The 13,997-nt window shown below is 34.6% G+C and overlaps 1 protein-coding gene and 1 long non-coding RNA gene across 2 annotated transcripts; one reads left to right on the top strand and one right to left on the bottom strand.

Moving 5' to 3' along the window:
* Positions 1 to 7,441: 7,441 nt before the first annotated feature.
* On the top strand, positions 7,442 to 9,959 carry LOC149989968 (uncharacterized). Its single transcript, XR_016505820.1, has 2 exons — positions 7,442 to 7,476; positions 8,290 to 9,959. It is a non-coding gene; the product is annotated as an uncharacterized LOC149989968 (long non-coding RNA).
* Positions 8,816 to 12,630, bottom strand: LOC149989967 (uncharacterized). Its single transcript, XM_090254925.1, has 2 exons — positions 11,921 to 12,630; positions 8,816 to 10,822 (listed from the first exon to the last, which is right to left on the bottom strand). The coding sequence occupies exon 2, from the start codon at positions 10,649 to 10,651 to the stop codon at positions 9,095 to 9,097; it is 1,557 nt and encodes a 518-aa protein (XP_090111051.1). The 5' UTR covers positions 10,652 to 10,822; positions 11,921 to 12,630; the 3' UTR covers positions 8,816 to 9,094.
* Positions 12,631 to 13,997: the final 1,367 nt, after the last annotated feature.

Below are 13,997 nucleotides of genomic sequence, written 5' to 3'. Positions count from 1 at the left end.
CTATATTATTATTGTAGAATGGAAACTAGAATCTAAGATAATGATTCATATTATGCCAGGATTTGTAGTTGGGATGAAAAAAAAGTTGTATAATTTATTACTATAAAATATATTTATAAAAGATATAGAGAACAAATAAAAAAGATGCCTTTGAAATTAAGAAACAATTTTGTGGATTTTTAAAAATCACACTTATAATATGGAGACGCATGGATACAAATTAATCATGTGCAAATTCCAATGTAGATAATATGAATTTTAGATTTTTAAATTTGATTAATAATATATTTGTGATTATTTAATGGATTAAAGATTTAAGTTCAATGAATAGAAGAAAGATGAAAAAACAAGGAAAAACTTAAAAAGAGTGGATTTAATTTCTAATGATGAAGACATAGTTGGTATAATAGAAGAAGTAGATTTAAAAGATGATTTCATAAAAAAATTAGAAAATTTAGTTATAAATATAGATAAAGATGCTATAGTAGAACTACACTCGAGAGGGACTTATGAAGATTTAGAAAAGATAGTAACAAATAGTGGACTTACTCCAAGCTATAGAATGAAATATGAGGCTAAAGTACAAGCTAAATTTAAAATTGTGATAAGAAAAGTAAAACTTATAGCTATCGAGTTACAAATTGATACTATCAAACATATTAAGCAAGCAATTAAAGAGCCAAATTTAAGAGAGAGGTACAAAATTAGACATCAATTTGCTCAAGAATCATTAGCTAAACTAAAGATTATAGGGAGTGGTTTCTTAACATCAATGGAAAAAATATATATTTTAAAAAATACTAATTGAACATGATAAGGCATTTGCCTTAATTCCTAATAAAATTAGATGTGTGAATCTTAGTGTTTTAGTATCTATGATAATCTTTATAGTTCCACATGTACCATGGAATTTAAAGCCTATACTTGTGTCTAGAGCTTTGCTTCCAAAATTGGTGGAATTATTAAAGAAGAAGGTAAAGATGGATATTTTAAAACCTTCAATTGCTCCCTATTCTAATAGGTAGTTCACACTATTCAAAAATTCAGGGCCATTAAGATTCATTCAAGATATGCAACCTATAAATAAAGTGATTATTTAAAATATGGCATTAAGTCTAGTAGTAGATGAAGTAGCTGAGCAATTTGCAAGTCATGCCATCTATTCTATTAGAAATATGTATTATGGATATGATCAATTTAAATTGGCTAAAGCAAGTAGAGATTTAACTACTATGAAGACTCTTTTGAATTTAATAAAAATTTATAGCTTATCTTAAGGTGCAACCAATTTAGTGGCTTATATATAAAATTCTATGAATCAAATATTAAAAAAATTTATACTTAAAAAAACCATTCTATTTTTAGATAATATACTTATAAAAATAGATATAAAATATATATATATAGATATATATATATGAGACCATAGAAGTTGAAGGTTGCAAAAAAAATATCAAGAAGCATATTAAAGATGTAACTAGGATATTAAAGAAATTGGAGTCAATTAATTTCACATTATCTTTGGAAAAATCAAGCTTTGGAATTAATGATATTCTAATGGTAGAATACATGTATAGTAGATATGATAAGAAATTAAATCTTAATAAAATTGATATTATATTTAGAATGAAGGCTTATAAAAATATTACAAAGTCAAAAGGTTTTCAAGGGCATGTATATTCTATTATATTTAAGTACCTTACTATGTCCATATTTCAAAGCTACCTTATAAGTTATTGAGGAAGGATAACAAATTTATTTGGAAAGAAAAATAAGAGATAGCTATAAAAAAAAATTAAAAAAGATTCTGGATTCACCACCTATGATTAGATAAGTGGATTATCAATATAAAAAATTAGTAGTTGTAATAGTAGATACAAATTCCATAGCAATTAGATGGACTATTGGAAAAGATGATGTAGAAGGGAGAAGATTTGTTATAAGATTTGGAGTCAAGGTTCTTATAGAGAGGCAAAAAAAATATCCACAAGTTAAAAGAAAGCTTTGGAGAGCACTCATCATTCTAAAGAGTAAGAAGAATTTTTTGATTGGAAGAAGTATGGTTTTTGAAATAGATTATTTTCTATTACTTAAAATGATAATTAATTATATTATTTCAAGCATTGCTATACTAAGATAGATAGTCTATATAATAACATTGGACTCTATTCTATTACATATTATTAATAAAGAAAACTTGGTAGAAGATATATTGTCCATGGCTAGATATACCTTTGAAAAGAAGATGATAGTACATGAAAGAGATCAAGATCAAGATGTGAAGAGCTATAGAAATTTATTTGCTACTACTGGAATGGATTTTGGAGATAAAATTCAAAATTTCTATGAAGGTTTGTATGAAGGCAAATTGAAATATATTGGAACTAATTTGAGTACAATGAAAAAAAAAGAAAGATGAATGGATAAAACCTTCAAAGATATTAAATACCAATTCTATGGTTATTTACTTAAAGATAGATTTTTATGGAAGATGCCAAAAAGAGGTGCCAAAATTCCATTGAAGATAATAAGAAATCTTAAAATTAAATATAAAGTTTTAAAAGAATATTGAGATATGTTTTGAAAAGATAAAAAAGAATTTCAGCCATATATATTAAGATCAAGAAAAGATATTTGTATATATAGAATTCAACTAAAATTGACTAATTTTATAATTCTAAAACCAATGAAAAGAATGAGGGGGATCATCCTCCTATCATTTATGAATTGATTATGTCATGTAGGAATAATCCAATTCAAAGGCCTAAATTTCTTCTATTTTCTTTATAAGCTGATAGAACTACTCACAATACTATCATTAGTTATATACTTGTAGAGTTAATATTAGGACAAAAATCTTTGATGCTAACTAAAAAAGCTTATTAAATATAGATATTTGTATCTTAAAAAGATGATATTAATAGAAAAATATTATCAAAGCTTTGAATCTAATAATTGAAAAGATTATTTGAAGACCTACAAATTGCAGCTGAGAGATTAAAGAAAGCAAGATTGAAAAATAGATAAAGATTTGATAGGATTTATAGGTTGAGGCATAAGAATATAGAGATTAGAGATTGGATTCTAATTTATAATATCAGCTTTGAACATCAACATAGTACTATAAAGAAATTTACAAAAAAATGGTTCTGATCATATGTGGTAGTTATAGTCCATAATAATGTCACATATATCTTACAAGAATTAGATGGAACCATCATTAGGATTCAAGAAGTAAGAAAGAAAATGAAGGCTTTTAAGAGAAGAGACAAGTGGTTCAAAATAAAAGACCTTGAAGAATTCTTACTTCAATATTTGGACCAAAAACTTAAAGTAGAGAATCTATGAATAATCTAAAGAAATTTCAAGAAGGTGAAGAAGAATAGCATGTAATACATATTGGAAGATGTATAAATTTAGAGGAGGTGGATGTTTTAATATAATTATTTATAATATATAAAAATTAATTAAAAAATATAATATATTCATAAATCTTCATATATATTAAAAAAATTAGTAGATTAATTTAAAGAAAGTTGGTGTAAGAAAATTTATTTTAAAATTTATTTATTTTGATTATAATATTTAAATTATAGAAGATTTAGATATTTAATATAAAATTTTGAAAGAAGATAAGAGCTTAAAGATGAAGATTCAAACTTCTAAGAAGCTTATTTGGAAGAATTAAAGCAAGGTTTGAATGGATGAAAGAAAGAGATAAAGGTCTTCATTCCTATTGGTCAAAGATCATGACCAATAAAATTTTAAGAAGCTTTTTGCAACCATAACAAGGATTTTAGCAACTTCAAAAGAAAAATCTCAAAATCAAAAGTAAGAATTCTAAGGTCTAGAGTTTGAACTATAATTTGTGTATAAAATTGAGAGGATTTGGAATTAGGATGAAGAAGATATATCCATTTGAAATTAAGGGATATTTTTAGACATATTATTGCTTTTTTGAAAATATGAGGAATTGTATAATAGCTTTTATGAATAAAAAAATACAACTACAAGAATAATTTTAAGATCTACATCTTTCATCAAAGAATTATTATATTTAGAGTTTGTATGAAGGAATTATTTGAAGTTGAAGATAGCACAAGTAATTCAAAGACAAGCTTACGTATTAATATAATTACCCTCATGTGGATAATTTTAAATATAAACTTAGTACTTTTTTATCTTGAGATTTAATTGAGCCATTAGTGATAGCAAGAAGCTCAGTGCTTTCTTGAAACAAACTCTCTCTACTCCAACAATGCTTTATTAGATAATACTTAAGGTGATTTATAGATTTTTTTGACATTTTTTATCTATTTGATAGAGATAATGTTTCCTTATTTCCTAAAAAAGATACATATAGTATGCTTTGGAGTAGCTTAGAGCTAGATGGTTTATCTCTTTGTAATCTAAAAAAGAATGTAGTGGCAAATATTTATAGTTGTGTATCCTTTCACAATGTCTTAAATTTCTCACAAGAATTGTTAGAGGCCAATTAGCTAAAAAAAGAGGTAATTTATCAATTTCAAGATGGCTTACTTTTGAAAAACTTGAGATGCAAATGAGCTTGTTATTCTTTTATTTTACCTTTTGGTAGGATTTGGTCTCAAATGTTGCAATACAAAGGATCCATAGATTGGATTTTTGTTTGAAAAAAAATTCTCCCATGTTAGACTAAGTAAAAAAATATTAAGAAAGAAGTAGGATTTTCTGTAATAGAAGATGATGTTCTTTGTCAGAGCCTTGAATAGGTCAAAAATGTATTAAAATACTTATTTAAGTTGCCTTTAGAGATCACACATCAAGTAATAGTGATGTGATTGCTTCAACGTCTAAAAGCCAATGATGGTATATATATATATATATATATATAAATTATTACACTTATTAAAAAAAAAAATTGGAGACTAGAGATACTAGATAATAGAAGCCAAATGGAATAGAATTGGAGTAGAAAATACAAATGGGTTGAATGGTGAGATCTCCCTTCTTATGGCTTTTGAATGAAATGAGATAGTGTAAGCCTATTACTACAAGCTTGCTTTAGAAGAAAAATAAGGCAGATTATGTTGACAAAGTTATAGGTTGAATGAACAATTTAAAAAGTATGTTGTGCTGAATTTATGTAAATAAAATTAGAGACTGTATTGTAGCTAGTGACATAATATTAATTTAAGTTTGAAACTTTTTTAAAAATCTACATTCTAAAGGCTTAGTAAATATGTTAGCTTCTTATTCTAAAGAAGGTACGATTTTTAATTGAATTTTTTTATTTTCTATCTTCTTACAAATGAAACAATGGTATATAAAAATATATATTTTTTTAGAAATTAATATTAGAATTTATAGCCATCTTAATATTTCTTTTATTATCATAATATATGATAATAGATTTTAGTATGTTGAGACCAAAATCCTATACTAATTTATCAAGCCATGCAAATTTATGAGATGTTATTAAAAGGCCCATATATTTAGCTTTGGATGAAGAGAGGGCTACAATAGCTTGTTTTTTGGATATCTAAGTGATAGGACTCTTTTCGATCTTGAAAATAAAATCTATTGTTGATTTATCAACTATTTAATTTTCTATTTAATCAATGTGTATGTAGTCCAATATGATGCAATCACATGCGTTGGACTTTCATAATCACATGTATCTATAATGTATCAAATGATACATATAGTTGTTGTTATTTGAAGCTCTTCAAATTGTTGCATGAATCTACTTATAATATTGATTGAATGTAATAAGTTTGACCAAATATAATTCATTTGTATTAATTTTTTAATTATTTCTTGTAGTATGTGAAGTTTATTATATCTTCATGCATTTTTGGAATTATTTTAAGTTATTCCGCTATAGATGTAATAAAAATTTGGCATTGTTCAGGTCCATAGAGCTTAATGACCTTGTATACATAGTTTTTATATATCATGAACAGACAATTTCAACCTTGAGGTATAACATGAGATCATTATTGCCAAGCTTTGACATCTCAAATTTGATTTTTAGTGTTATCTTGAATCAAATTATCTACTTTCTGTGATTGCCTATAAATTTGAGATCATCAATATAGAATATTAAAAGAAAAATTCTTCTATTGTGATATACCACATAGAGGTCGTAATCTCTCTTTCTTATTTTGAATCTTTGGTCTTATAATCATGTATTAAACTTATCATATCTTATCTTTGAAGCATGTCATAGGCTAATTATCTACATGAAAATCTTGATAATTAACAAAGTCTTTGTAAGTAAGAAGGTCTAGGTATAAGGCATTAAGAAACTTATAGATGAAAGTTGACTCTTTTATTTGAATTTAAAAATATGGTTTCATTAAAGTCAAGATTGCAAGTCACTTGCACTTTGTGAAGTTTGGATAAATAGATGTGATATGCCTTTGATTTAAAATATGTCCCTACATAAAGTCTTATTTGAAATGAAGAATCTAATTTGTATCTCTATATTTGGTTATATGTATGTCTTTAAATAAGATGTAATAGTAAGGGTTTCTTAGTATTTTGATTGGTAGAGGACTACAAACATCTCTATATATTAGTGTTTAAGGAGATGTAGTGCGTCAATGAGACTTCTCAAAAATATTATCACAAGCTTGTTTTACTTAATGATAGACTCAGCATAGGATGTTTTTGACCAAAAATCTTGATAGCCTAATGACTAGTTCTTAAGAGCTCATAGTAGTTAGACTTTTAGCATTTATGTGTCTTAACCATTTATACCAAAGTATAGATAGGTTTTTTGAGGAAATTTTTAGATTGTGTAGTCCTAGATTATTTTTTTATTGTAAGGTTGGCTAGTTGTTTGGTTTTTCCTATTCAAAATTTTGGTTCTAGATACTCTAATTTATACAATCTATTGTTTGGATCATGTGTTCTTTTTGCTACTATTATGTATAGTTTTTGAATTGATACTATACTACATTGTGTGGAACTGAAGATGCAGAAATTTCCTACATTAAAGATTTCGCCAATAGATAGGATGTTACCATAGAAACCAAGAACATAGATAACATCCTTTAAGGTTTTTAAGATTTTTCTCTATTGGTAAAGGTCGAAATATTTGGTACCAAATAGGTCAATTGTGCCTTAACCACCAATTACATGACTTTGTTTGCCGGTTGATGTCACCAGTGTATTTTGTGATTTGTCTACATTGCTAAACATTGAATAATCTCTTGAAAAGTGTTTGGAAGCGCCTGAATCTATAATCCACTCTTTTCCTTCAACTCAACTCTGTAACTGCTGGCAATTCTACCGCTTCTTGTACAGTTGTCACTTGGCAGATCTGAGGAGTTTTCTGGTAAGTAGTACTCATTGGCGTATTCTTCTATCAGATTTACTCAAAGGTTGGCTGCCAATGATGTGTTTCCATGGTTCTCTTTTAAATAATAGGAGGCTCGTGGTGGGTTTGGTTGATATGGCAGAGACTCAGGAGCTCTATAAAACCAAGCGGTATGTTCAGGTTTGCCACATCTTCTATATATGAGTGGAATATTATGCGGTCTTGATGATCCTCCTACATATGATCAATGGAGTTCACTGGATCCTTGTCAATTCCAGTGTCTTCTCGATGGAGTGCTGGTATGTCGCATTTCATGACGTCCATTGTTTCCATAACGACGCTGGTTGTATAGATTTCTTACCTTCATGAGGAGAGCTTCATCAAGGATTTTCGTCAACCGTCGTCATGCCGCATTTGTTTCTGTAATTTGTTTCTGTTCCAAACTTCTTGCAGAGTAGGCAAAGTTTTCACAGAGAATATCTTAGATACTAGTTTCTCAAAGTGGCGAAAAAGGCAGTTGAGGATGCAATGAACAATCACCTCTCTTGACTGCTCTTAGTTTATTGCTTGAGGTCTTGGAGGACATTGTTCACATGTTGCGTGAAAGTTGATATGTTCTGTTGTTCCGTCATCTGCAGGCATTTCCACCTGTTCAACACCATCATGGTGTCTGAGATTGTATTGGTTTGGAACATGGTGTTTTGCACATTCCAGACTTCTCTCGTGTCGGTTATGTCTGGAATATTGTAACTTAGATTTGATCAACAAATTGAGCATGACTTTGGCTCGTCTAATTCTTCTCTGATCTGAAGCTATGATGTTCGAAGGCTCCATTTTCTTCCGTAGGGTGCTGGCTTCTTCTCTCTTGGGATCCGCAGACGTCGGTGTTGCAGAAGATGTTGGTTGTATCAAGTCCCATAGATCCTCCCATTCGAATATGCTTTGTAACACAATCCCCTAATGCTTGTAAATTTTTGGTCCAGTTAGCATAGTTCCTTGGAGCAAACATGTTCAGGTGTGCTCATTGTGCCGATCTATAAGAACAATATATCAGATGATTAGTTTTGAAAGAGACGGTTAGCTATCACAGTAGTAAACGGAAATAGTGGTTTGCCGAGTAACCAACGTGAACAACTTACGAGTCAATAACTAGAATCAACAAAGAGAACCTCATATGAGGATACAACTCAGATGCTCCGGATATGCTCCGGATTTTGCAGTGCTAGATATCAAGGTCTCGAGCAACTGGGTATTACACGGAAGGGATCCATGCCAGTCAAAAAAAAAACAAAACAAAACAAAAAAAAAACAAAAACAAAAATGTTTCACAACATTGATATCCGTTTCTCAGTTGGATGGTTTGTCTAGTGAATTGCGCGACGAAGAGTGACTAATACACGCATTTCTCCACTGGACCCAGTTGGACATGTGCATCAATGTAGACTCGAGCACAACAGATACTGCAGCTTGATAGTTGCAACTGTGTAAACCTCACATGAACACTCGAGATAAACTACTGAAGCTGAACACTTAAATTATGGTACAATGCACCTGCAAGAGCTCAACACTGTGTCTGGATCGATGAGCGTGACAACCGACCTCCTTCACTATCTACAGTTACAAATCCAGACTTACAGTTCTCCTTCGTCTTTGTTGAGCCTTCTACTGAACGCACTTGTAGCCCCGAGATTACTAACCTGCTTTGCGCACACTTCGTGCACCTGAAGATCGAAACAGACGCTGACATTTAGTTGAACACCAATCTATACCTGAATCACCGACATCTACTCATAAAAACAACATGCTCGGGGAGTTACAGACAGAGGCAGGTGCGGTAACAAGCGGAGTTTTTGGCAATTTCAAGCCAGTAATCTGGCCAATGGGCATGCGGTGCGCTATCTCGTCGAAGGACTTGCGCGAGGCTCGCTTCACAATGTCTTGGACGGTCAGCTCATTGTCCTCAACTTCACCCAGTACGTGATGGTGATGCTCGTGAAGGTATTGCGATGAGTTGCCCTGCTCGAAATCGTCGCGATCATCGTGCAGCATGGCTCTGCGAGATTTCTGACCAAGGGATGGAGTCGAATTAAGGGAGTAGGAGCTCTTTCGGCGCTCCCTCGGCTCCTTCAATAAAACAGGTGTGTTGTAAGCCAACGAACCATGTCTAAGGTGGTCACGGAGTCCTTCAGCCGGGTCGGGGTTCCTCATGTCGCTGGATAATCGAACAGTGCGGCAAACGTTTGGAACAGTCACCATTTGCACACTAGATTTCAAAACAGGGGAAAGGAGAACCTGTTTGTTGTGAGCGGGTCGTGACCCGGTCTTGGTTTTAGTTGGCGATACGTACTGCGCTTCATAGCCATCGCTGTGAGCGCTATCACTAGAATCGTCGTCGTAAGGGCCAAATCCGATTTTCTTAAGGTCACCTTCTTCACTTGATTTGCGCCCCTTCTGGGAATAATCATCCGGCACTATGCGCGCTTGACGTGTAGACCTTGGAGAAAGGCTACCCTTGGCAGTTTTCAAGCTGAAAATGCTACGCAACTTCGAGCTTTTTGATTGATGGTTATCCTTATTATCTTTGAAAAGGGCAACCTCTGAGGATGAGTCGAAGGAGGTGTGTCGGGTTCGACCTTGAAGCACTTTCCCCCAGCTTCGCGTCTGCAAAAACTGCATTGTTTTGAATAGTTTCCCTTGTGGTAGAACTTCCTGCACATCCTTGCAAAGCTCGTCGTACATGTCCAAGTTCAGTTCCAGTTTAGGATTAGATTGATATTCATATCTGTTGCTTCTGTTTCCATTGCATCCATACCCTAACTGGTCTTGGGCGTCTCCCAACGGGCACGACTCGTCTACAGTGTCCAAACAGTTCCCACAAACTTGTTGAGACTTGTGCACGCTCTCGAGCCAAAATCGCTGCTCGGGTCTATCATAGTCTTCCGGAGCGCCGTAGCCATGTCGAGGGTAGCACTGCTGGTCCTGGTCGTAATATTTAGGAGCATCAAATGAGACCTTCTGATGAGTGTCGACGGATTGTAAAGCTCGATCAAGATGCTTGAAGACAGAGTCTAGCTCATACGCATCAAACAGAGTACTAGAGGCATCTTGAATTGGAGGCACATGACTCCTGGTTTCAGGACAACATTCGAGTTCACGTTTACTGAGTGCTTCAATCTTGAAGCGCGTCGCCTGCGATGCTGGAACAGCACCATTGTAACGGTTCGACCCACCTCCATTGCGGTGCTGAAACACTGCCCATGCCACTGCCTTGGTGGTTTCCTGAATGTCTCTCTGTACCGATCTCTCGTAAGCTCGCGTTAGTGGCTCTTCCATGTTAGTGACCATGCCATGAATAGTTCCTTGTTACAACACAGTTTGGAATATTCCACCCAAGTTGTGACTCGCTTTAGAAGGACTTCTACTGCATCTGCACAACCGATAGAATCCCATGATCACCGCTTTCGGAACATGTAGAGGTCTCGACATCTCATCTCTATAGGCGTAGTTGGATTATATCTGAAATCAAACAAGGAAAAGGACGAGCCTTAGTTTCCGAACCCTGTGCACAATTTGCTCAAAATCTTACTTGATGGAACCCTCTCGCACAACCTGATCGGCATTCAAATGTGTACGAATGTATCACAACAGAGACGGCATCAAAATGCTATTTGAAACACATCCAGTGAAACTTGTAAGAATATATCGCCAGTAGAAATGGGAGGTGAAACACTTCATTAAGAATGTGCAACACACACAAAGTACCTACACCTTGATTCAATGCTCCTTCATCCTGAAACTGCTTTATAGTTTCTTCTCAGTAAGAACCAACACGCTATTCTTAGCATCAACCAAGTCACAGTGAAGGACAGAAAGACATTCCATGTCGACAACTTTGAACTTCTTCAGTTTAAAGCATCTAAACTAGTTCGTCAGGCATCGAAGCGATCCTAAATAGCATTTCATACATAACTGTTCAAAGATTCTAATTCAGGTCATGCGGTTTGTTTAGTCACACTGAAGACAATGAATTGACTGTAAAGTTGACGGTAAACGATCGACTGCGGAATATTAGAAGATCTAACCATCCGAAACAACTGTATAAAATCTAACCACCCGAAGATTATTGTATAAATTACAGTCATTAAGAAGGAGTACATTCAGAGAGTTGCAGATAGTCTATGCTTGCGTCCTATTCCAATGCAGACAAGTATGATGACCATTACAATAACCTTCATAATAACAGTTTGCAACTGTGCTTTTTCAACCCATCCCCGTACCGACTCATTATCACGCGACATCTACATTCTCATGTGGATATTTCGGTAAGACAAAAGACGGGCTATTTCTGCGCTCACGCCGCTGTTTTACATATTACTATCTATGACATCAGGCTCTGGTGTACAACAGAACCCATGAGGCAATATAGAAGAAGCCTTCAAATTTGTCGTGTATACCAGCTGTTGCAATAACCTCTTCTTAAAACAAACAAGTCAAGACTAAAAACCCACTCTCTAGGAGCAAGAAGCAAATTCAAATTCCGTCTTCGCAGACAAATGCTGCACGTTTCGACGTGATCAACTGAGATACACTGTAGGACAGCAAAAGCAAAATTACCAGGGCACGGGATACTTGCTCAGCATCACTGAAACTTAGCGATCGGATCAGCTGAAAGACGAGACTCATTCGTCCCGTTGCAATGTTCTTGTCGCTTGCGGTTCTACATAAGGCTGCACTCGAGTTGTATGTACAAATGCCTCGCACATCCCGCGCTTGCAGTCCATCTGTTTTGACGGTCCTGCCGTGGACCGAGATTTCTACCACTACCCGAGATGCTGCTAATCAACTAATCCACCTCCACGAAGTATGCTCAGCACCGATCGTCAGTCAAATTGTGTGCAACAAGTCAGACACAACCGATCTTGGACAACTGCTTCCTGAAGATGTTTGCATGACTGAAATCTGAGACAAAGAGAGCCTGCAACTATCCAGCAATCTGGCTCCGTCGAATCTGCAGAAAGCCCAACAAAAACTCGCCTCACACTTCAGAGAGCACCCCAAGGAGAATAAAGCACATCTCTACACATCGACCGTCTTTGAGACTTCGTCAGGACATGCTTTACTCATACGAGACAACGACACAGAGGGAGAAGAGATGCCAGAAAATCCAGATACTGCCGATCGCTCGAGCGTGCCTCATCCACTGCGCTATTCCACCCACAGTGAGACAAAACAAGGAAGATGAAGGTCGTTGGGCAGAGTCCCTGATGAGTGTGAAGGCAATATGCCGAGCAACTAGCCAAGGATGACACGCTGGCCGATTAACCTTTCGCAGAAGGATCTAACGCACAAATGGGGACTGTGTGGATGAGGATCCAATCTTGGTGAGGCTCTTACAGGCTACCGAAATCCTCGGACATAGACTGGTAGGCCCATGAGGTTCACGATGCTGTGGGCCCACAGCTGCAATACCTATGTTGCGGTTTCGTAGCCCTCCTGAGTCATTAGAGCTATCATGTGGTGCTGAAGTAAACAAGGCGAGGAGGTGAGTTGGCTCTAGTTCGAAGGCGGCGGCATAAAGCTGGTGATTGTACAAGATCAAAGACATCTCTTACTGACCTACATTCATAAGTACAAAAAAAACAATTTGTCAGGAAACGGATTGGGGTATGGCAGTGACAAAGTGGGTGAAAGAGAAATCTCCTTCGAACACACGGCGATGAAGACAAGGTTCCCATCTGAGCTCATCTTTGCATACGTAGAGATTTATCAGACTGTCCAACTGGGTTGCACTATATTTCTACCCATGTACAATTCAACTGTTTCTTTCCACGGTCCTGCATCTGTATTATAGAAAGTAACGACGGGAACTTCACAAAAAAATTTGGAAAAGATTGTTTGTTTCCGAGCATAAATTAAACAAAAAGTATAAATACTATTCATATCGATGATATCTGATTTCATGCATTGATTCTTTGTATTGCAATCTCAGTTATTAAATACATGAAATCAGTATTTATCATATTACTGATTTCATGCAATATATCTGATTTCATGCACTAATTTTACGCAACATAGTAGTTATCCGAAACAAGAATTATGATAAATACTGTTTGACGATTGGACGGCATAACAATATGTAATTCATCTTTAATATATTCTGAGAGTGGAAGAAATAGTTTTCAGCCTGTTTGACCAATCGTGTGGTGTGTTTATCAGCGTAAGTGAAATAACTGATCCCATACTCCAAAAACTGTAACCACCGAAGTACACTTCATTTCATTTGTTCTCTTGAAAACCACTTCCGTTAAAAGTACCAGGCTGAACAGAATGTCGAGAATCTCCATAGTTTCATGCAAAAAGAACATGCAAAACGAACTTGTTCAAAATTTGGTGTTCATGTCATTTTGGCTGCACTTGTGAAGTTATTTTTTGTGGTGTGATTGTTTACTCAATAGATGATGTGGAATCGAGGGGAAAAAAACCAGGCACCCTGCAAGACAGTTACGGTCAAAAGTAGATTCCTAGTCTTCTACTTTCCAGCTCTGACCACAATTCTCTTGTGGAACTTTGTCAGTTCAATCGATGTACAGCTGTTTGAATTACCATTAGGTCGAACACCTTTCAATTCTATCATAGGGCAGACATTTCTCACCGACCCCTCTGAGTGAAAACAAAATTAGACAACAAAAAG

This window comes from Physcomitrium patens, chromosome 1 (assembly GCF_059467195.1).
Source record: "Physcomitrium patens ecotype Gransden chromosome 1, ASM5946719v1, whole genome shotgun sequence".
Lineage (NCBI taxonomy): Eukaryota > Viridiplantae > Streptophyta > Bryopsida > Funariales > Funariaceae > Physcomitrium > Physcomitrium patens.
The sequence above is the reverse complement of the archived record's forward strand: the minus strand, read 5'-3'. Positions and strand labels throughout refer to the sequence as shown.

Excerpts from the sequence above, each read along its gene's own strand:
- LOC149989967 (XM_090254925.1), bottom strand. The coding sequence starts at position 10,651 with ATGGTCACTAACATGGAAGAGCCACTAACGCGAGCTTACGAGAGATCG.